The sequence below is a fragment of the Sorex araneus genome, chromosome 10 (genome assembly GCF_027595985.1).
Source record: "Sorex araneus isolate mSorAra2 chromosome 10, mSorAra2.pri, whole genome shotgun sequence".
Lineage (NCBI taxonomy): Eukaryota > Metazoa > Chordata > Mammalia > Eulipotyphla > Soricidae > Sorex > Sorex araneus.
In genome coordinates, this window is record NC_073311.1 from 3,068,727 (window position 1) to 3,093,080 (window position 24,354).

General features: G+C 41.5%; 1 protein-coding gene across 2 annotated transcripts; it reads right to left on the reverse strand.

Moving 5' to 3' along the window:
- Positions 1 to 341: 341 nt before the first annotated feature.
- GTF2A2 (general transcription factor IIA subunit 2) lies at positions 342 to 23,715 on the reverse strand. Of its 2 annotated transcripts, none has more exons than XM_055118471.1 (5): positions 23,575 to 23,715; positions 16,020 to 16,139; positions 14,824 to 14,928; positions 11,000 to 11,126; positions 342 to 6,793 (listed from the first exon to the last, which is right to left on the reverse strand). In XM_055118471.1, the coding sequence occupies exons 2-5, from the start codon at positions 16,089 to 16,091 to the stop codon at positions 6,768 to 6,770; spliced, it is 330 nt and encodes a 109-aa protein (XP_054974446.1). In that variant the 5' UTR covers positions 16,092 to 16,139; positions 23,575 to 23,715; the 3' UTR covers positions 342 to 6,767. The 2 variants fall into 2 exon arrangements, with proteins under 2 accessions (XP_054974446.1, XP_054974447.1); XM_055118472.1 differs by lacking the exon at positions 23,575 to 23,715 and adding an exon at positions 22,679 to 22,768.
- Between the last annotated feature and the right edge of the window lie 639 nt (positions 23,716 to 24,354).

The following is a 24,354-nucleotide window of genomic DNA, read 5'->3' on the forward strand; positions in this document are numbered from 1 at the left end:
TATTGCTCCTCCCCCAGAAACTTCTTCTTTTTTTTTTTTTTTTGCTTTTTGGGTCACACCCAGTGATACTCAGGGGTTAGTCCTGGCTCTATACTCAGGAATCACTCCTGGCAGTGCTCAGGGGACCATGTGGGATGCTGGGGATCAACCCGGGCCAGCTGCATGCAAGGCAACCACCCTACCCGCTGTGCTATAGCTCCAGCCCCTCCCCCAGAAACTTCTAGGGAATGTACATCCAATTCTTCTTAGGCTCCTTCAGAAAGTTGATGAAACAGGATTCCTTCCAAACAATTTTTATAAGGGAAACATTACCCTGATACCAAAAACTGACAGACAAACAAGAAAGAAAACTATAGATTTATATCTCTGATAAACATAGATGCAAAGATTCTCAGCAAAATACCAGCAAGCTGATTTCAACAATACATGAAAAAGATCATACCAAATAAGATTCATTCTGGAGTTGCAAAGATGGTTAAAATTTATGTATGTCAATATACCATATCAACACAAGGAAATATGAAAAACATATGATTATACCAATAGATGCAAAGGCCACATTTGACAATATCCAATATCCAAATATCTCAATAGAATGGGAGTTGAAAGAACTTTTATCAACATAGTTAAAATCATTTACAAGCCCAGAGTGAACGCCATACTCCTCATACACATTTACCCAAAGCCCAGAGCAAACATATTTGTGCTGTGAAAAATGTCACAATAAAAGGTTGCCTACTCTCACCACTCCTTAATATAGTACTGGAAGTCATTGCCATAGCAATTACATAAGAGATATTAAAGGCATCCAGATTGGAAAAGTTGAATTCTCAATATTTGCAGATGATATATTACACGTGGAAGCCCTGAAGACACTACAAAATAGCTTCTAGAAATAGACTTGCACGGTAAAGTGTCAAGGCTACAAAACCAATGTACAGAAACCTGTAAAAAACATCTGCCAGGGGGCGACCAGGAGAGAGCCCCGGCGGCTCTCCCTGTTGGCCGCCCCTGGGTTCAAGGGGGTCGGTTCCGGGCCATTTGCCCAGTCGAAGCGGCCCAGGCCATGGGGCAAACGGAGGAGGAAACGAGGACCAAGCTGATTGATTGATTGATAAGTTGCCGTTTATTCCATTCTCTCCTGTCTCTCTCTCTGCTTCTGTCCCGGCTCTTGATCTCTCTCCCCATCCACTCTTACAGCCTAGTTAAATACCCCCAGCATGAGGGGGTTGGGGTTTACACATAGGTGTGGTCACAATCAATAGGGTTAAAGTTCTTTCCCTCAGGGGATGCTGCTTCTAGGACAGATTCTCTTTCACCAGGATGACCCATCCAAGAGCAAATCCCATGAGTGTGTTTATCCTCTGCAGCAAACATACAAGCATTATATGTCCAGCAAACATATAAGCATTCATAATATTCATCCCTGGTCCCTGAAGGTCCATTTGCTGTCAATGGAATGAACATCTCTGAATGTAGCAGCTATGTGTACCTGGGTCGAGAAATCAACATGAGGAACGACTTGGTGCCAGAACTGCGCAGGAGGAAGAGAGCAGCGTGGAATGCCTTCAAGAGCGTCGGAGAGGTGGTTAAGAGAACGAAGAACCTCCGACTCCGGGCACATCTTTTCGATTCCACCGTTCTTCCTGCACTAATATATACCTTAGAGACCTGGGCCCTACGCAAGCAGGATGAGAATACTTTTAGGGTATCCCAAAGGGGAATCGAAAGAGCTATGCTGGGAATATCATGTCTCACTCAAGTGAGAGAAGGAATCTGGAGTTCTGACCTCCGTCGACGGTCAAAAATCAGGGATGCTGTCTTGTTTGCCAAGGCGTCAAAAATCAGGTGGGCCGGTCATTTAATGCGATTCAGAGACGACCATTGGACTAGAGCTGTTACAGGCTGGATTCCACGGGACGTCAGAAGACCTCGTGGCTGCCCACCAACTAGATGGTCAGATTTCTTCGTCAAATCTCTGAGTGAACGATTTGAGGCTCTTTCTGTTCCTGGAGCGAGCAGGTATCATTGGGCTACAGTAGTTCGTGACAGGGACAAATGGAGATGTTACTGGCGCCCGCTCGAGCAAATCGAAGATCAACGGGACTATAAGTGATATAAGTGAAGAATATTCATCATTTTGTATGGACACAATGAGATGCATTAAGCTTATAGAATTGCTCTCCTGGGGCCATCTCATTCTCAGACTACAGTGCTCAGGCCAGATTAATCATTCCTAACCCTAGCAGGGTCCAAATCTAGTATCACTGTTTGGATCATGACAGCATTTATCCATGATCAAGCTCTTATAGCTAAGCATTAGGCACTTTGGCCAGGCCCATCTCGATGCCAGGGTAGCACATAACTCACCATTTGCCCTGGGTCTGTCCCGTCCCTTGTCGGGACCCTGCTTTTGGGGTGCTATGAACTGAGGGCAACTGAGGCTTAAGTCAAGAAAGCAGATGCCCAGGAATGAATAATATTCAAAGCCAATTAAATCCCAAGTTACAAAAGCATAATATTGTCTTCTTGTGTCTATACAAGAGGGACATTGATCTAAAGTAAACTATTCAAAAGACACAAGGAGAGGAGAGAGGCAGTATTAACTTACAATATAAGTTCAGTGTCTTAGAAAGATGTGACCTTACAAATTAACAGCCTGATTAGGGGGAAAAGCTGATTAACTGGTTACAGCTAAACAAAGGAATGGGTGACTCAGGAGCACCTTGATGGGTGTGACCGGGATAAACCTAAGCTCCTTGTGGCAAGGGGGAAAGGACACAGCAATGTCATTTTACATCTCCCCCTTTTGTTTACAAAATTACAAAAATAGTAGAATTCAACCACCTGACTTGGATCTCAGACTGCCAGAGACTCACAACCCTTCAAATTCCAGCTCTGAGCCACCGCCAAACTGATTTCAGCTGGAAGTCACAAGGAAAGAAGAGGAGCCAGTGTCAGAGGACCAACAGCAAAGGCCTCTTGCTCCTTTTAACATCTCATGAGGTCACACTAAGAGCATTCCTTATACCCCTCTTTTACAGGTTGTGGATTGGACAAGACCAGGCCTCCGTATTTTGAATTAACATTATTTTACTTTTACACTTCCCTTGGAATTCACAGGTTCCTAAAGGAGAAAGGAATGACTTTTGACAGGAACACCTCATTTATCTCTAGGATATCCATTTGTATTGGAGCTTCCCTCTGTCTCTTTCTACTCACACGCATGGAGACCAAACCCCATCGTCAAAGCCCCTGATAACTTTAAAAAAGTGTTTTTTCTCAAACATAAGTTAGGCTGCACATCTATGACTGCCAGTGAACCTGACTAGAGAATGGCTGCATTCCCCTGCTGAAGTTCTGCCAGAAGTTGTGGTGCTCCTATTCCAGTGCTTCCTGAAATTTGACTCCTAATAGCTGCTCCCCTGGGACTCATTGCTGCAACCACTGCTGAGCTGTTGCAGAAACAACTCTTCAATTTTGATCCAGACACTTCATTTCTTCAGAATGGGACTAAATGACTCTCATCACCCTTGGACAGTACAGGACAATTGAACGCTTTACTACAAGCACTGCTCTGGGCCCAGGGTCGAACTGAAATTTTACTACAACTTAGAAGACTGTATTGTGTTTGGAATTGTTCCTCTATTTCAAACTTTTGTAATTTTGTAAACAGAAAAGGGGAAGATGTAAGTGACATTGCTGTGTCCTTTCCCCTTTGCCACAAGGAGCTTAGGTTTATCCCCGTCACACCCACTGGTAGAACTTTACAAGACTAAAATCCCATTAAAAAATGGGGTGAAGGGAAAAATAGAAACTTTCTCAGATACACAGATGGCCAAAAAGCATATGAAAAAAATGTATCACTTATCATCAAGGTAACACAGGTCAAAACGAGATGTCATCTCACAGTAGTGAGATTGGCAGGCAGACATCACAAAAAACAAAAACAAGCAGTGTCAGTGGGGATGTGGGGAAAGAGACCCTCATTCAGTGCTGGTCCAGCTTTTATGAAAATATGGAAACTACTCAAAACACTGGTAATTGAGCTTCCATATGATGCAGCAGCTATACTTCAGGGAATAAAGGACCTTGATATCAGGCGTCAGTGTAATCAACTATAGGAAACAAAGGTCGAGGAAGGCGGACTCGCTGGTGGAGGGTGTGGTGCTAGATTGCTTCATGCATGAAACTCCACCATAGTTTTGTAAATCATGGCACCTAAAGTGAAAATAATCAAGTTATTTTCATTAATAGTGCTGATGGGGGGGCTAGGGGTGGAGGAGGAAAGGTCTGGATTCATCTGTAGCTATTCCAGTCACTCAACTACATGATGTCTGACACCTTTTTGTGGGGGTCTTGGAAAAGCCAATTATTTGTTATTAAATATTGAGACTCACAGACAAGGAAAAACTTTTTCAACTACACAAAATATGGCCTGTATTTAGTAAGATTTTTTGTTGAGTGTCTTAATAACTGGTAAGACGTAGATCTTTGTTTTACTTTGAAGGGTTTTTTGAGGTTATTCCTGGCAGTGCTGAGGGCTCACTCCGAAGCTTTGTATTCAGGGATCACTTCTGGCCTCGCTCAGTGAAACCATCAGGTGCTGCGACAGCACTGGGTTGTACCAGGTTAGGCAGAACTACCGGCTCTGCAACCCAGATGCAGACGGACGCCTTTAGAATAGGTGAATCTTGACTAGTACGGTCAACTCAAGGAATAATTTACATGCTCTGTGGACAACTTTAAGCTTCTGGAAATAGGTTTTTCATTTTGTTTAGGTTATAGAAGCTATCAAAACAAAAAAAAAACTGAAGTGATTTATCCTTAGTTTTATATTTTTTAAAAACGGTCTTTGAGAGAGAGAGAGAGAGAGAGAGAGAGAGAGAGAGAGAGAGAGAGAGAGAGAGAGAGAGAGAGAGAGAGAGAGAGAGAGGAGGGAAGGAGGGAAACTGAGGACATTGTGGTGGGAAATGTACACTGGTAAAGGGTTGGGAACATTGTATGTCTGGAATTCATAAAATCATAAACAAGTTTGCACCTGTATCTCACTCACAGTGACTTGATTAAAAAAATCAAAACCAATCAGCTTTAAAAAGGACTTTTTAGACAATCTACAGAATGGGAAAGGATATTTACGCAGTACCCATCCGATAAAGGGTTGATATCAAGGATATACAATGCACTGGTTGAACTCTACAAGAAAACTGCCGACCCAATCAAAAAAATGGGGTGATGAAATGAAGAGAAACTTTCCCAAAGAAATCTGAATGGCTGAGAGGCACATGAGAAAATGTTCAACATCACTAATCATCAGGGAGATGCAGATCAAAACAACCATGAGATATCATCTCACACTAGAGACTGGCTCATACCCCAAAAAACAAAAGCAACCAGTGTTGGTGTGAATGTGGGGAGAAAAGGACTCTCCTTCACTGCTGGTGGAATGCCGACTGGTTCAGCCCTTTTGGAAAACAATATGGACGATTCTCAAAAAATTAAAAATTGAGGTTCCATTTGACCCAGCAATACCACTCCTGGGAATATATCCCGGAGAGGCAAAAAGGTATAGTAGAGATGGCATCTGCATTTCTATGTTCATTGCAGCACTGTTTACAATAGCCACAATCTGGAAAAAACCAGAGTGCCCCAAAACAGATGACTGGTCAAAGAAACTCTGGTACATCTACACAATGGAATACTTTGCAGCTGTCAGAAAACATGAAGTCATGAAATTTGCATATAAGTGGATCAACATGGAAAGTATCATGTTGAGTGAAATGAGTCAGAAAGAAAGAGACAGACATAGAAAGATTGCGCTCATATGTGGAATATAAAGTAGCAGAGAGGTACAAGATTGCAATGATGCAATTTCTGGTAGAAATTTCTCTGGACTTAGTTACTAAAATACTAAAATACAGAAATCCAAAACTGTGCGGCCGCTCGACCTCATATCTCTTCATTTTCAGCAATGGAAAACAAATTATCAAATGCTTCCTTTTTAGCAGGTCCGACTTTGGGGAGAGAAACTCCAATTATAGTGAGTTTTTTGTTAAAATATTGAATGTAATCAAAGTAAAGTGAAAGTAAAGTGAAATTTATCAGTTACACAGGCGGGGTGGGGGGCTGGGGAGGTATACTGTGATTCTTGGTGGTGGAATATGTGCACTGGTGAAGGGATGGGTGTTCGAGCATTGTATAACTGAGACTTAAACCTGAAAGCTTTGTAACTTTCAACATGGTCATTCAATAAAAAAATAAATAAAAAAAAAAAAGGACTTTTTAATAAAAGGACTTTTTTCCTGACTAAAACGCCGATCCAGATTTTGGTTTTGCCTTGCTGATGCTTACATCAGATGAAGTTATGGTTGATAGAATCTGCCTATTGAAATAAAAGCATTTCTAATGTCCGTAGGAGAAACGTGGTGCTCTTGCAAAACAGATACCTAATATATTATCATACTGCTATCTTAACAGCTTACTGGCCATTACTCACACTACTTTAAAATGAGTTTATTAAAGAACGTTCTTAGGAAGGCAACAACAATGTCTGATTTGTCATTTGAAAAAAGCTGCTTCTTCATGCTGTATCATAACGATTATCAGATGTTACAGAAGTACAGGCGTCTTTCTAATGGGATTCTGATAGTCTAGCACAGTGTAGTGATTTCTGCGATGCTAGAATAAATAAAAAAGTCTCTTCTGTGCTTCTCTCCAAATAGCGATGGATAACGAGGACGGCATAAAAAAGCCATTGTATATTCTATTCACTCTGTAGTATTGGATCCAGTATCTGGGAAACAGAGGAGAGAAAAGAAAAGAGTCAATTCAAAGAGCAAATTACCTTTTTTTTCTTTTTGGGTCACACCTGTCGATACTCAGGGGTCACACCTGGCTCTGCACTCAGGATTAGTCCTGGCGGTGCTCGGGGGACGATAGGGGATTCTGGGGATCGAATCCGGGTTCGTTGTGTGCAAGGCAAACAAATGCCCTACCTGCTGCACTATCTATCGCTCCGACCCTGCAAATTAATTCTAAATGTAAATATTTTACGAACATCTTAAAAAAAGATAGCAACAAGAAATAACAAGGTTCCAGCTTGCAACGTGGAGAAGAGCACCTAAGGCTGGTGACAAGCTGACCACAGAAAACCTTCCAAACACCATGCTTTGAAGGCAGAGACAAATGATAATGCCTAGACCTCCATATTTACCTGAGAAAACTAAGAGTGAATTTAGTTCATACAACTGCTATAAAACCATACATTTTCCCTCAGTCCTGTACTGTGCTCAAATTTTAAGTCACAAAGGACAGGTTAGAACACATCATTTAATTCCCAGTGAGAAAGAGACCAAAATTCTAGACACTGCCAGTTTTATCTGTATTTCAATATTAGAAACTCAACGTTATTTCTGAAAGCTGACTTCTAAAATAGTTTTTTTTGTGGGGGGGAGTGCACACCCAGCAGTGCTTAGGATCACTCCTAGCAGGTTTAGAGGGCCCTATGGGGGTTTGGGGATCAAACCCGGATCACTGCATGCAAGGTAAGCACCCTATCTACTGTACTATCTCTCTGGCCCCAAGACTTATTTTATAGTAGCATTCTTTTATTTGGTCATTAAGAAATTTTATCTTAAACTATCTCTCAACATCAAACCATTCATATTTCAATTTTGGAAAAGATCTCTTTGTTCTCTTCTGCTAACAGGCACCTGTGGTCTAAGCTGGTGTTCAACTTTTTCACCCTTGTGCACTGGTGTCTGTCCTGCATAGCAGCAGTCCATGCACCTGCAGTCATAACCCAGGTAGAAGAGTCTTTTTCAACCTTTCTAAATTTGCAGACAGGCCAGTCTACAGACCCAGTGTGAGAAATTACCATCCATGCTCTTCTTAAATACTAAAAAAATTTTTGAGGATCAAGTACTACAGTTTATGGTAACTGGGACAAGCGCCTCAGAAGGCAATCTATGTGCTCAGGGTAGTGAGCACTTGTCATCTACTGCTGTTTGAAGCAGACTATCTTGGGGACTGGAAGACGGCCCAGTGACTGCCTAGCATGTGTGAGACTGCAGCTTCAAACCCTGATGCCAGCAAGCACATGGGTGATCCCGAGAGGCCCCTGGTCTGGCATTTCCTTTGAGGGGGAGAGAGTAAAGAATATCTGTAAAAAACTATTGCACGCCGATGGGCGTGTGCACTCGCAGGCTCTCCAGGAGGATTTGTCTCACTGCCCTGTCTCAGAGCACTGTTCGGTGCTCTGGAACCGCTGTATATGGGCTGGATCGGGACGGCTGTTGGCCAAAGACAGACGAAGGAAGAACGAGGACCAAGCTGGTTGCTGATTCATTACCGCTTATTCAATCTTCCATCTTTCTCATCTCCTGCACTCCTAGCTCCATCCTCTCTCTAGATCTACTGCAGCCCCTCTCTTGTCTCTCTCCTCCCTTTTTCTCTCTCGCCCTTGGCCCTAGGCTACACACAGCCTGGTAGCAAAATCAACATAAGAAAGCCCTTCCTGAGGGCTGTCAGGTTCAAAGGGAACACAACCTAGGGGCATTCCAAAGCCCTTCCTGACTGCCAGTAGGCAAAATACCTCTTAAGGGTTTTTTCTCCTCTCCTTAGTCCAAACACTCATTAACATCTTAATGAGTGTTTCATTAAACTAAATAAAAAAAAAAAACTAGTTATTTTTGTATGGACATAGCAAGAGATACATTGAGGCTTGCAAGGCAGCTCTCCTGGCAACATCTTGCCACAGATTCAGACCACAGCACTCAGGCCAGATTAATCATTCCCAACCCTAGCAGGGTCCAAATCTAGTTATCACTGTTTGGATCATGACAGCATTTGTCCATGACCAAGCTCTTAACTTATAGTTAAGCAGTAGGCACCTTGGCCAGGCCCATCTCGATGCCAGGGTAGCACACAACTCACCACTTGCACTGGGTCCATCCAGTCCCTAGTCGGGACTCTGCTTTTGGGGGTGCTAGGAAGTAAGGGCAGCTGAGGCTTAGGTCAAGAGAACAGATGCCCAGGAGGAAAATATCATGTAGAGTCAAATGACTCCCAGGTTACAAAAGCATAGCATTTGCTAAGACTTCCTGTGTCCATACAAAAAGGACATTGCTCTGAATAAACTATGCAAAGGACACAAGGAGAAGAGAAAAACAATATTTACAAGTCAACAGAACACAAAGAAAGAAGTTACAAATAAACACAGAGGAATGGGAGCACTGTGATGGGAGTTACCCAATAAACCTAAACTATCAGAGGCTATGTTATCCTACAAACATCTTTTATCCATAAACAGGTGTGACATTACTCTGAGGACCACTAGGCAGGAGTTTCCCCAAATACACTGTTTATATGAACTCCTTCTAAGAAGTCTGCTAGAGTCCTTCTTTATAGACTATTCTCTAGAGTGGAAAACAGACAACTTTTTGGTTTTAAAGTTAATTTCAGAAGACTTAGAATTGACACTCATGGTCTACATCTGTGCTGTCCAATATGGTGGTCACATGTGATTGTGATTACATGGTTACAATGAACCAGTAAAAAGGAAAACATTAAATTCCCCAGTTGCTGTTTTCACATTTCAATGTAGCACTGTTGCACTGTCATCCCGTTCGTTGTTCATCAATTTGCTCGAGCGGGCACCAGTAACGTCTCCATTGTAAGACTTGTTGTTACTGTTTTTGGCATACTGAATACGTCACGGCTAGCTTGCCAGGCTCTGCCGTGCGGGTGCAATACTCTCGATAGCTTGCCAGGCTCTCCGAGGTCTGGCAAGGAGGAATCGAACCTGGGTCGGCCGTGTGCAAGGCAAACGCCGTAACTGCTGTGCTAGTGCTCCAGTCCATTTCAATGTACATGTTTCAATGTACCAAGTGCAAAAGGAACATTCCCATTAATATAAAGTTAATATTCAACAGCAGAGATCTGTATCATATTTTGATTTAGGTTTGTATGTCATAAGTAAATGTCAAAATTCTGCTGTCTAGAAAAACCAAAAAAGCCCAAGAGCTTTGAGGTTATTACAAGAAAATTATAATTATAAGAAATTAAAAGAAAAATATGAAAAAGTACACAATACATAAAACATAAAAATGTTATCTGTGATCCAACAATGATGGAAAGTCATTATTCACTCCACAACTGAAAAGAACTAAGTCCCTAATGCCTATATTAAAGAGGACTCAATGCCTAAAGCCCTTAGAATCCTCCTTCCTAGTTAGCTTCTAGAGGTACATTACAAGATTGCTAGTTTCAAACATTTTGTGACCTGGAAGGAAAGACTTGGAAGGACTGAAGGCATCATCTTAAGTGGGTATTAAACGCCAGGTTTAACTGAATAGTTGACTTATGTGTAAAAGCGACCCACTTGCAAATGTGTCATCATAGAGTAAAAATACCTAAAAGTGTATTTAAAATACAATTAGCAGAAACATAATCATAGAACAGAAAAAAAGGAATAGTTTTTGAAACACTTAATGACCTGAACAAATTTCTAAGGCTGCTGTTAAAAGTATATCTACACAGACCTAACGAATTAGAGGAATGGATCTTTACCATTATGATAGATAATGTTATTTAATTAAAATCTTTCAAATAACTATTTTTTAAAACATGTAAGTATACATGTCCCCCAACACAAAAATCACAAGATAAGTTTTCAAAATGAAAATACTTCATTAAAGAGGTGGCTATAAGAAGTCTGGCAAACATTTCAGATTTGCAACTGAAACAGGAGAGAGCTTATTTGCTCATTTCTACCCTACTAATTCAACTGGAAGAAATGTAAGTCATATAAAATGTCTGTACCTAAAGTCAGTAAAAGGAATGTTTGAACTCGGAATCTAGTTAGGCCAGAAACCAGATCTCTAACAGAGTGTATCATTAGCCATTTCCCCCCGCTTTAGTTTCAAATACAGACTTTGTAGACACTCACAGAAAGGATTTTAAATCACCTGGCTTTCACAGTAATTATATGAACACTTACTTTTACCATCACAGGCTACAATTTTCACTTTATCCACTTTAATAAGTTCTGTCACCTCTCTGAATTCAACATCATTCAATACAAAAGTCCACACATTGTCGCAAAATCTGTATGTATTTAGAGAGCCCTTTAAAATAAAACAGACATATCATTGAAAAGTCATTTTTTTCTCCAAAGCAATTAAAATCAACTATCAAGCACATAATTCTTGAGAACAATTATGGAATACTTGGCTTGTTTACAAGTTTAATTTTCATGTTATCACTTAAAATAAATCCTAAGTAATTTGCTAAAGGAAGAAAGATAAGAATTTTAGTTAGACCATTTTCAGTACTGGCAGAGTTGGCAAATTTACTTATCTGGTGTTTAACAAAAGCTGAACAGAAACTTAACCATGAATTTCTACTGCCCTCCTGTGGCTAAATTGTAAAGTTCACTTGTATTTTCTTTCTTATTTATTTATTTTTAATATTAAATCACCTTGAGAGACAGTTGCCCATGACTGGGTTTCAGTCTTACAACGTTCCAACACACTCAGTTCCATTTGCACAGAATCGTATAAAAAGAAACATTTTGTATATGTAATATTTGTACATGTCATTCTCTGAATCTGTACAAAAGCAGGAAATTCTTAGAAACAAATCAATCTTATCCCATTATGTTTAAAAGTATTATCATACATTGGCTATTACTATTTTAGTCATTAAGACCTCATCACTACTATCCTGTTGAATTAACATTCTTCTAGCAACATGCTTTCTTTTAGGATTAGAAATATGTATCTAAACATTGAAAGGAAGTTTCTGAAGGGTAAGAAAAAAATTGCAAGAGACCCCAAAATAATGTAATCAAAATGGGTATATGCACATGTAGGGTATACGGTACAACTCATTGGGACCTGTCAATTTGTGACTGTAAATACACAGTACATAACTGCAATTACACAATTACTAAGTAAAATGGGAGTGTTGAACCTGAGGGTACCGGAAACACGGTAGAGAAGGCTCCTCTTACAGATTGAAGATTAAGTTGAATAAAAAGAATGTGGAATGGGACAGAAAATTCTAGAAAATACAATGACTCAGGGGATGCTACTGTGAAGTAGAGGGAGGACTAAATGGACGCTAGAAAACAGCTGAGAAGTCCATCAGTGCCTCTTAGCCCGGTCATGAGTCAGATGTGGAAGGGACTTTGCTATCAGAGTAGCAAGGGGGATCAACAGAATGGAGAAGATTTTTAAAACAAATTGACATTTATGATATGAAGGGTGGTCCCGTGAGATGAGAAAGAGGAGCCAAAGAAATGAAGTAAACCAATGTGATCTCAAGGGAAGTAAGGGTTTGCAAAAAGAAATTATCAATAGTACCACAAACTACGTAGAAACAATTCGGCAAGATAGGAATGGTGAAACTAATGCATGGGAAAGTCACTTACGTATAACATCAAGTGAAAAAAAGGAACACAGAACTGCATATGTAATAAAATAAAATAAAACCATAATTAGATCTGGTCCTTGAGTACAGGCTGAGCCACCGGAAAGCTGAAGAGCAAAGCTGACTTGGGCATTCCTAACCTGCTGTGCAGCCAACAGCCCTAAGTGTACAGGCTACTGCCACAGCCAGCTGGCAGGAGCTATGTCAACAATCCACACAAGGTGTGCGAGTGGGATTTAGGGTTAGTATTTCAACATTCACTATCAGGTATGTTAAAATTCTACTAATTATAGCATAAGTATATTAACTTGATTTTATGCTGGAACACATGCTCAAAATAAAGCCTAAAACCTATTATTTTTATGTATATTCTTATTAAATGATTTCTATATTAGGATTAGAATCAGCATAGACAATTAACATGAATAATATAAAAACAACATAAAAATAAATTAGCCAGATAAATTTTGAGTCATTTTCTTCCACTGTTTTTTGAATCTGTGAACTAAAATCCCAACAAAAAAATAATAATTACTGTAATTTATTTAAAATTTTTGCTACTGGGTCAGAGCGACAGTATACCAGATAGAGCCTTGTATGCAGCCAAACTGGGTTCTATGCCCAGCATCCCATATGCCTGCTGGTAATAACTGCCAGGAGTGCTTTCTGAATGCAGAGCCAGGAGTAACCCCTAAGTAGCTCCAGGTGTGACCCAAAAAGAAAAAGGAAAAAAAAAATTCTTGCTACATGGATCACTAGGTTGTGATTGTGTGTGTGTGTGTGTGTGTGTGTGTGTGTATGGGGGTGCCTCCCAAACAGTGCTCAGGTGGCCTGTGGGTGCCACCTCGGGGCAATACTCGGCCAAGAAGACAGATGCTCCATGCTAGGCTGGGTGTGCTGCTGGATAGCAGCAGGGTCATCCCCAGGGGCTCTGGGGGCTTTCCGGGATACACCAGGCAAGGGAGTGGGCCGGTGATGCTGGGAACCAGAGGATGACAGACTGCACAGGGTCCCAAGCAACCCTGGTCTAGCTTCCTGGTACTGGATAACAGTCTTTTGGCCAAACTGCATCTTTAACTTACCGCAAATATACATTTTCTCATATATCTGGGCAACACACTATTTGTCTGGCTTTTTTGGGAGATATACCTAGTGGTACTCAGGAGACCCAGAGATCTCTCAAGCAGCCCTGTGGGAGGCAAATGCCTGTGTTAGGTCTGTTTCCTGAAGTACTTTTCAATAATTTCATTAGCCATTTCGTTGTAACAAGCAATATAAAATAAATTATTTTGTGCCTGCTAAGGGCGCAGGCTTGGGGGGGGGTGGAGGGTGGGAACATTATATGCCTGAAGCAACTCTATTACAAACAACTTTGTCAAACAAAGTTGTGTTTAAATAGTTTTTTAAAAAGAAAATACTGTGGGTGGCGTGGGGGAGGACGGGGTAGGGGTGGTGGGAGGGATACTGGGGTGGAAAATGGGCACTGGAGAAGGGATGGGCACTTGACCATTGTATGACTGAAACGCAAGAACGAAACTTGTAACTGTACCTCATGGTGATTCACTAATAAAAAATTAAAAAAAAATACCAAGGTCCTCCTAAATCAAACCAATTTATTTTTATATTCTTTCCATATATTATTTTTTCTACATTTTAGTTCCTACTTAATGGTTCTTTTGGTTCCTACTTTATGGTTTCCCTTATAAACACAAAAGGTAAATATAATATCACCAAATACTATTTACATAACATAATGTGGAATGATTATAATTCCACATGATTCTTTACCATCAAATTGGAGATTTTGCTTAAGTTGGGGTTACTATTTAAAGTAAAAATATTCAAATCAGACCAAATTACTGGACCATTATTAGTCACCAATCTCAATCTTCATCAACCTCATGGTGATTCACTAATAAAAAATTAAAAAAAAAATACCAAGTAATCACAAAATTACTGGAGGCAAAATGAGAATTCTTGAACTAACTATACTTTCCAAGGACAATTGAAGGTTAGAGTTTGAAAATTAAAATTAAACCCTCTGGATTATTTTGTCACTTATCTTCAAATCCTGCAGGCAATACTTCATGTGTTTGAAATCTAACTCTTCAGGGAAGATAAGAAACCAAACTTGTTATAAGTGCAATTAATACTTCAAGATTTCTTTCATTTTTGTATTATTTCAGCATAAGCTTTTATGCAAATTACAGACATTTATTAGAATGTACAGCCTTTTGACATTGGCTGATTTGTGAAACAACAGGATAAAAGTCTAACAGTTCTGTGTAATTTTGTTATTAAATTTTATTATACCATGGAGGTATGCTTAAAAACAGAATAACATACATTAAGTATCCATGCAAGTTTACATATGGAAGCAAATAAGCTTACCCTGAAGTTGACTCGGTTCCTGACTCTCTGAGCCAGTGCTGAATTTATAGCCTTATCAAACTGGAGTAGGACTTGGAGGGCAAGTTGCGGGGTGATCTGCTGAGACTGAGAAATGGCAATCGTCACACATAAATCCTCTTAGGGAAGAGTACTAAAGACAAAAATTTTAAAACTAAATGAGAATTATCATCTAAAGTTTAACTGAGGTTAACTAGGGCCTCTAAAATAGCATCCCTTTATTTGCTTTGCCATAACTGGCAATTAACAAGCATGACAATATTTTCTTGTATCACTGATACAAATTAAAGAGAAAATCATACAATGATATTCAGTACCATATCATAACTTTCTCTATCACTTCTTCTCAGTGTCTAGAAAAGAGCACTGAGTAACTGAAGGAATCGTTTCTTTTGCATAAAAGGGAGGACCAATAATAATATTTAATAGAATCGAGTAAGTCTTGAGTCAGAGAAATAGTTGAGCAGGCTGGAGTGCAAGCTATGATATAGACACCCTGGGTTTGATCCCAAAGCAATGGGCTGAGAGCAGTTCCCAACTACTCCCAGCTATGACCCCCCAATTAAACCAAATAAATCATATTAAAGTTCACATATATGTGTATTCATAAACAAATAATCAAGTTTTTCTCTCTCTCTCTTTTTTTTTCTTTTTGGGTCACACCCGGCAATGCACAGGGGTTACTCCCGGCTCTGCACTCAGGAATTACTCTGGCAGTGCTCAGGGGACCATATGGGATGCTGGGAATCGAACCCGGGTCGGCCGCGTGCAAGGCAAACGCCCTACCCGCTGTGCTATCGCTCCAACCCCACAAATAATCAAGTTTTTAGAGGTTAATTCTGTCAAAATAAAAAAGCAAATTTGAAATTCTCATTTAAATCTCTAGCACAAAGTTATCTTAAAACTACATAGAATATATATTTATTATTACTAAAAGGAGTAAATCCATTTCAGTCTTCTATGTTTAACAAAAATAATCCATTATAACATTTAATGACATTTTGTGTCTCAAGTCAGGATAGTATAAAGCAAAGAAATCTGTAGTTATTTATTTGCATACTGACTCGTTGGATCAAACAATCTAAGATAATTAACCTCACATCCCTTTGCCCGAGAAAAGGGATACACGCATCATATCAGCTCCACCTAAACACAAATGTTAGCTTTTACTCTCCCACCTGTATGAGCTCATCAAGGCTCTCCTGAAGACTGTTTCCCAAAGTAGTATTTCTGTACAACTGATATGCCATGGTTTAGGAGAAGAAGTTGTTTTCCTTATTCAGGCTTGCATTGATATCCTAAAATTTTAATAAAGTATTTTTTAAACATTGCAAACTTGTTATAAGTGCAATTAATACTTCAAGGTTTCTTTCATTTTTGTATTATTTCAGCATAGGCTTTTATGCAAATTACAGACATTTATTAGAACGTATAGCCTTTTGACATCAGAGGGTGGAATAAATCACCCATAGGCAAATTTCCCCATAACACACAGAAGTCGACTGATGACTCAGGGTTTGCATGGTACATCTGAAGGGAGATGGAGGAGGGAGGGGAAATCTGAGCTGTCTACCAAGCAGGGCGCCAGTATCAGCGTCCATGGGGAAGTCTGATAACCTGACTGGTGGAATGGGGTGGGCTGTGGGTAAGTCTGGGAAAGGCCTGCGGCCTGGCCTGCAGAGGAACTGTGTTGACTTGGGAATACAATGTTCCAACCCCACACCCTCTACCAGAATGTCAACTTCCATTTACTGGATCTGTTACTGCCCCACCATCCCCACCCCAAACTCTGATCTCCTCACCATAGTAAGCTCAGTTCTGTAGGCCAGTTTTCACTTGGGTAGTTTGTGGTCATTATCGTGTTACTTTTAAATTCCACATGAGAGACACAATTCTGCACTGTCTTTCTCCTGGCTGACTGCACTCATCACAAAATCTCCAGCTCCAACCAGACAGCAGCAAAGTGCATGATTTCATCTTACTTATAAGTATTCCTGTGTGTATATATAACCGGTTTCTTTATACAGTCATCTGCTCTTGGACACCTGGATTGTCTACAGACTTTGGCTATAATGAATAGTGCTAGCATGAAAAGAGGAGGGCAAATGTCTTTTCTTGAGTATCTTTTCTCAGTCTGTGGGGGTGTCTTTTTATTTTGGTCTCTGTTTCTTTGTTTGCAAAGTAGCTTAATTTGATGTAATCCCACTTGTTTGTAATTGCTTCAGTTTGCTTGGCCAATGACCACCAAAGATGCCTCCAGATTCAATGTCATGAAGGGATCTGGCATGTTTTCCTAAAAATAACTTATAAATACAGATCTGATATTGTGGTCTTTAATCCATTTTGAATTGACTTTTGTGCATGGTGTGAGATGGGAGTCTGAGCCCAATATTTAATGTGGCTGACCCGTTTTCCCAACACTGTTAAGGAGACTTTCCTTACTCCACTTCATACTCCTGCTCCTTTGTTGAAGATTAGTAGTCTATATACTTGCGGATCTGTCTCTGGGCTCTCAATTTCATTCCATTAATCTGAGAATCTGTGCTTATTCCAGTTAACAGTCTTGCTTACTACAGCTTTATAGTTTAATTTAAAGTTGGGTAAAGAAAAGTCTCCCATCTTCTTTTTCTCCTAGGTTTGTTGTCACTGTTTAAAGGTATTTTTATCACTCCATATAAATTTCAGCAGCATTTGGATTATGTTTTAAAAGATGTCATGGGCATTTTTATAGAAACTGAATTGAATCTGTATAATGCTCTGGGCAAGACTGTCACTTTGACAATGCTAATTCTTCCAATCCAAACAGGGAATGTGTTTTCATTTCCTTTGTTGTTTCTTTTAGCAGTGAGTTATGGTTTTCTTTATACAAGTGTTTCACTTCTTTTGTTAAGCTAATTTCCAGGGACTTGATTTTTTTTGTGGTGCAACTTCAAATGGGATTCTTTTCCCTATTCTATTTCATTGTTTGCATATAGGAATGTCATGTATTTTTTTTTTCTTTTTGGGTCACACCCAGTTGCATAGGGGTTACTCTTGGCTCTGCATTCAGGAATTACTCTTGGCAGTGCTCAGGGGACCACGTGGGATGCTGGGAACCAAACCCAGGTTGGTCGAGTGCAAGGCAAACGCCCTACCCGCTGTTCTATTGCTGCAGCCTGCCGTGGTTTTTTTTTTTAAATGTGAATTTGTAGCCTTCGATATTACTGTTCCAATAAACCGCCAATAAACTGTGGCACTTTATTGTTTCTAGGAGATTTTTGTTTGTTTGTTTGTTTGTTTTGGGGGGGCGAGGTGGGGGCAGAGTCTTGGCATCATATCATCTGCAAATAGTGAAAATTTGACTTCTTTTCCAATCTGGATGCCCTGAGTATCTCTTTCTTGCCTAACTACTACTGTCAGACATCCCATACTGCATTGAATAATAGTCCCAAGAATGGGCAACCTTGTCATGTGCCTGATCCTATGAGGAAGGCTAGCAGTTTTTTTTACTACTGAAAAAGATACTAGTTGTGGTTTTGTGATAAATGCCTCTAACTATACTAAGGATAGTTCCTTCTTACCACATTTTATTAAGTATTTTTAAAATCAGGAGTACTGATGTTGTTAAATGCTTTCTCTGCACCAACTGATGATAAGATCATGTCATTTTTGTAGTAAGTTTTCCCAAGCTGTTAGAGATCTATTCCCAATCTCTTACAGACTGGAGTTGAAGAAATAGGCACAATTCCAGTTTATATGCAGCAAACACTACCCTCATATCAAAAGCAGACAGAAATACTAACAAAAACCAAAACTATAGACTTGTATTTTGATGAGTATAGATGCAAAGTTCTTAAACTAAATATCAGCAAACTAAATTCAGTAATACACCAAAAAGATCATACAACATGACCAAGTGAGATTTATTCAAGGAATGCAAGGATGGTCTAATATACACAAGCTAAGCAATGCAATGTAGTACAGCATATATCAGTACAAGGAAAAACAAAAACCATATGATCACAAATTATTTTAAATTTAAAACAACTATTATGAAAAACATAAAATGCATTCTAACAGAAGGAAATAATGAAACAAGAAAGGAAATGCGAGAAAAACATTTTATCAAAGAGACTGACCAATACTAAGAAAAGCTGCAGAGACACTGGATTTGAAAAACAATGAAGGCAGTGAGGAGGTCACAGACAGCAGAGCAGACTCAGGATGCAGAGGAGTGAAACTGAAGACACAGAGTAATGATGAAGTGGATAAAGAATTAAGACCTAGGAACAATATGGAGAACAGTCAGATTATAACTGAAAGATGAAAGCTTTGGGTATCCCAGAAGGTGAAGAGAGGTAAGAAAGGAGTGGAGAGCATAAAGAACAGTTGAGAACCTCTCAAATGTAAGGAAAAACCAAAGAACTTTAAAGAGCTGAAGCTCACATTTCTAAATGCAGAAAGACCGAAACCAAGACGGCACTGTAAGACTGCTACAAAAAAAAAAAAAAAAGTCAATGGTAAAGGATGCTGTAAGTGTGGATGGACTGGGTGGGCGAGTCTACCCACACTCACACCACAGGGATTGGTGGGTGAGCTATTTAAGGCTAATATCAGATTTCTAGTAGAAAATCTAAAGGCCAGGAGAAAATGGAATTACATATACAAGATACTGAAAGCCAGAAACCAACTGCCAATAGTACTGTGCCCTGAAAAATATTCAAAAAATATGGAGAAATGAAGGCTTTCCCAGACAAAGAAACACTAATGGAGCTCATCAACGTCAAACCTGTCCTACAATAAGTGTTGAAAGGCTTTCCTCAGGATCAAAAACAAACAAAAATCTAAAAACTTGATGATATTAAGAAAAAGAAAAACAGAACCAAAAGTATAAATATGGTAACAGGGGACAGAGACTATCTTCAGCATGAAAAGCTAAAAACAATCCTAAGAGCTATTAAAAATCTGGAAAAGAAACAGAATAACCAGAAATAGCAGAAACACAGCAGCGGTAAATCAATCTACGTGAATTAATCACCTCACATGCGAATGAACTGAACTCAAGACCACATGACCACATCACTACACCTAGAAACAGAACTCTCTCCACCCGGTGTTGACAAGAAACCCAGTTAGTTCTGAAGACAAAGAGATTCATAAGGAAAGGAAGGAGGAAGGTCCACCAAACTAACCACAGAGAAGGAAAAGGCTACTATGCTCCAGAGCAATTAGATTTCCATCAAAAGAAGGTAATATAAGACAGATACTCTATAAAGACCAAAGGATGAATCTGTCAAAAAGATGCTGGTTATTAATATTTATGTACTGAATACAGTATCACCTAAACATACAAAATAAGCATTAGTGAACTCTAGGGAGACACTGACAGCAACACAATAATCTTAAGTGACTTCAACCCCTCATTTCCATCAACCCAGAGGTAACCCACACAGAAAGGTAACAATCTATATTATTGCCATTAAATGACCAAAGAGACTACATGACTTAATATGCATGGAATAATCCACTCTAAAAGAAATGTAAATATGTATGGGAACAGGTTGCTTACTGGGATACAATAATAAAAATCAGAGTGGAAAGAAATGAAGTAACAACACAAAAGATAATAAAACAGATAAACCATTAGCTAAGTACACAAAGAAAAAGTGAGAAAGCAATAATTAAAAAAATCAGTAGATGAAAAAACTAGTAGATGAAAAGTTTCTGCAGAAATAAAAAGGATAATAAATTTCTCAAAGAATGGAAGCTGAAGACCAAATGATTCATCAATGAGTTCTACCAGTTATAAGACCTAAAATCCTTCTGAAGTGCTTCCAAAATTTGAAGACCCAAACACACTTATGAGAACAACACTACACTGTCATTCCCAAATCAGAAAAGCACAGCACACAAAAAAGAAAACTACAGGGGCCAGTAAGATAGTACAGAGGGTAGGGAGTTTGCCACCTTGCACTTGGCCAAGTGGGTTTGATCCTAGCATGAGGTCCCCTGAGCACTGAGCCAGAACTAAGCTTTCCAGTGCCGCTGGGCATGGCTTCAAACAAACAAAAATGAATAAAACTACAGATAAACACATGTATCTGTATATGCATGCTTGATAAACACATCTGCAAAAATCTTCCAACAAAGTTTTGGCAAATCAAATTCATATTAAATAACTCTTAAACAATGGTCAATCAGGATTTATTTCAGGGAAGTAAGGATGGCTCAACTTCAGCAAATCCGTGAGTGTAATAAGCAGTATCAGTAAAAGCACAGATTAGGGGCTGGAGCTATAGTATAGTAGGTACGGTGCTTGCTTTGTACACAGCAAACCTGGGTTCAATTCCTGGCATCTTATATGGTGCCTAAGCACTGCCAGGAGTGATTCCTGAGTGCAGAGCCTGGAGTAACCCCCGAGCACCATTGGTTGTGGTGCCAAAACTAATTTTTCTTTTTTTAAAAAAAAGGGACAGATTAAAGAAAATGTCACAAAACCCTATCAACAGATGCAGAAAAAGCACTTGGAGAGCGAGCATTCATGAGAGAACCTGCTTAGTAAAATGGTAAAAGTATTATAACTGTTCTCAAAACACATTAGCAAATGGAATTAAATTCATTAAAATGATCATGACCAATGACACCATAACCAAATACTTCAGTGATACAAAGTTTGACACATGCAGATGAATCAATACAATCAAGAAAAGACAAAAATCATACAAATAGATGCAGAGAACAGATATGACAAGATTAGTCACTCACCTATTATAAAAGCTCAATAAAGTGGGGATAGAAAAACAACCCATAACAACGTACTCATGAAATAAGAACAAGTGTGCAGACATAGACCTATACACATGTAACACCAAATCTAAGACAATGGACCATGATGATCTAACAAAGCAAGGAAAATACCTCCAACAAATAGTGCTGGACAAACTGGACAGTCACATCAAAAGTAATGTCTCTGAAAAACCTATAAAAAAGAACCACTGAGCTTACACTGTTCTATTTCATTTCGGGACCATATAGGATGCAGGGACAGAAGCCGAGGTGGCTGCATGGAAGGCAAGCATCCTACCCACTGTACTACTACTCTGGCCGATTTGGCTTCTTAGCCACTACAACAGATGTTCCATGATTAACTTTTGGTTATGGTAACCTTTTACTTTCTAGAAAAATGCCTAGTATGTACCATGTGCATCTGTTTAGTGAATAAATGAACTTGGCATCAGGGTGAGTGACGGTTAGCCTTGTGGGAAGGCCCGTGTCTTGTCCGTAAATCGAGTCCTCGGCACTGACTTGGTCCCTTGCGTACCCCCAGGAGTCACTCCTGAACACAGCAGTAGTAATCGTACCCTCAGCACCACCAGGTATGGCCTCCAAAAGCCATTCCCATCACTACTGCCAAACTATTCACTGCCCTTGCCAATACAATCCCACTTGCCAGCAGGCCTGAAACCATCTGGTGATCTCTAGGATGCAGTGCCACAATCCCAAGGTTCCTTCTCTCGCCATTCCAATATGCCACTCCCATCAACAAGCAGGTGATTACTTCTTCCAGACTTAAGGCGCACTTTCTTGCTAGCTCTCCTTCTGTTCCTCTTCTGCAGCAAGACAAAGCGTTCTCTACACTAACTTATCACGCCTTTCTCTCCTACCACCTCTCTAAAGCTCACTGCCTCGGTCTCTAGTGAATGTGAACTGCCACGGCACGGCTAAAGTACCTCTCCATACCCAATCCTCACCAGACCCAAGCATTCAACAGGGCTGACCCGTCCTCCCATGCAGTGTCCGGGCTTAGTTTCCAAGAGTCCCACTTCTGGGGTTTTCTTGCATCATCAGCCCATCCTACCCGTGAGCGTCCCGTTGGTTGACCTCTTCCTCCTGAACTCTAGTCACCCGGCAACAAAACGGCTCCCGCTGCTTCCCGTGCTCACGCCCTAGTGAGAACATCCAGCCGTGGCTTTAGATACCATTCTGGGGGCTTCCAATCATTCACTACGTCTCCCTCGTGCCCACTCCCGGCCCACGCCAAGGCCCTACTCTGCCACCTGAATTAAGGCAGCACTCCACGCTTCCATGGGCCGATGAAAAGCCTTTGAATCCCCCCGTCGCCAGCCCCATTTTCTCAGCCTGGACACCCACAGACCATTTCATCCTCCCGGCTGCCTCCCTGGACGGCGGATGCCAGAGCAGCTTCCCACCTGGCGTCCTGCTTCCACGCAGCCCTTCCCGGGCATCCCTCCGGGCAGCGTTTAAGGCTGATACTCCCCCTCGCACCGCTGCGGTCCTCGTGAGCCTGCGCCCTTCCCAGTCCCACCTGTTGGCGCTCTCGTCTGCAGCAGTGGCCCCTGGGAAACCCCACCCACGACGGACCCCCATTCTGTGCTTTTCTCTCGAAGGCTGCCTGAGCTCCCGCCCCCTCCAGCCTCACCTGGCCTGGCCCCGCTCCCCGCGGCCAGCCGGGGCCTCGCCCGAGACGCCGCGGTCTGTGCCAGGCGCCGGGACACTCACTCCCCGGGCGTCCCCGACGGCGCGGCCGCCCCGGGAGAGCCCCCCCCGGCAGGGCTCCGCGGGCACGAACGGGCACACGCCCGGCCTGGGCAATGGACGGGCACCGGGCAGGCGCCCCGGGCCCAGCACAGCCGCGGGGCCACACGCGGGTCGCCGCGGCCCCAACGGCCCGGCCCGCGCGCGGTCGCCCCGGGGCCCGCCCGGAGACGCAGGGGCCGCGCCGACGCGCAGTACCTGAGGGGACGGCTCCCCGCCGCCAAGCGCACAGAAGCCCGGCAGCAGACACCGACGCCCACGACCTCCCCTCCGGCCGCCGCAAGAACCGCGGAGTCGCGCCGACGACCCGGAAGTGCTCGCGCAACCTGGAAGTGATTCCGCGAGGGCGGACCCGAGGCCCCGCCCACCCGGGGGACCATCACTCTCCCCGGGCCGGGGCTTTGCCGCTTCGAGCGGAGGGTCGCGCGCCCACGGCGCCCCAGGAGCGTACTCTGCAGGTTCCCTTTCCCTCTTCCCACCCGATGGCAGTCTCTCGACGCCTGCGGTGTAGAGGGGAACACGGTTTCTGACACCGACAGGAAATTGCGGGCGAGTTTGCCGGGGGGCGGGGCGGGGGAGTGGACCCCGGGAGGTGCCTTGGGACAGCGCTCCACGCCCGGCCCGCACGGCCAGGGTCAGCCGGGAGCCGGCTCTGCGCCCCAAACACCTTTGGATGCTGGTTAATAACTTTTTTTTTTTGCCGTTCAAAATAAGGCTATGGGTCCTTGAACTCCGTGCGCTTCTTTCCGGTTTGTGACTTACTAAGTATTTTAATATCGGAGAATTTTTTAAAAATTATACCAAATGGAAAAGAAATGCTGCAGTATCAATAATAATTACATCTATTTTGAGTTTATATAATCACAAACGGGATCCTAATTGTGATTAAAAGCAGCACTGTGTACAACTGTTTGCTATTATGTAGGTAAATCATGATTAAGGAGTAAGCAAACACCAGTGTTCCCAATGGACCCCCTA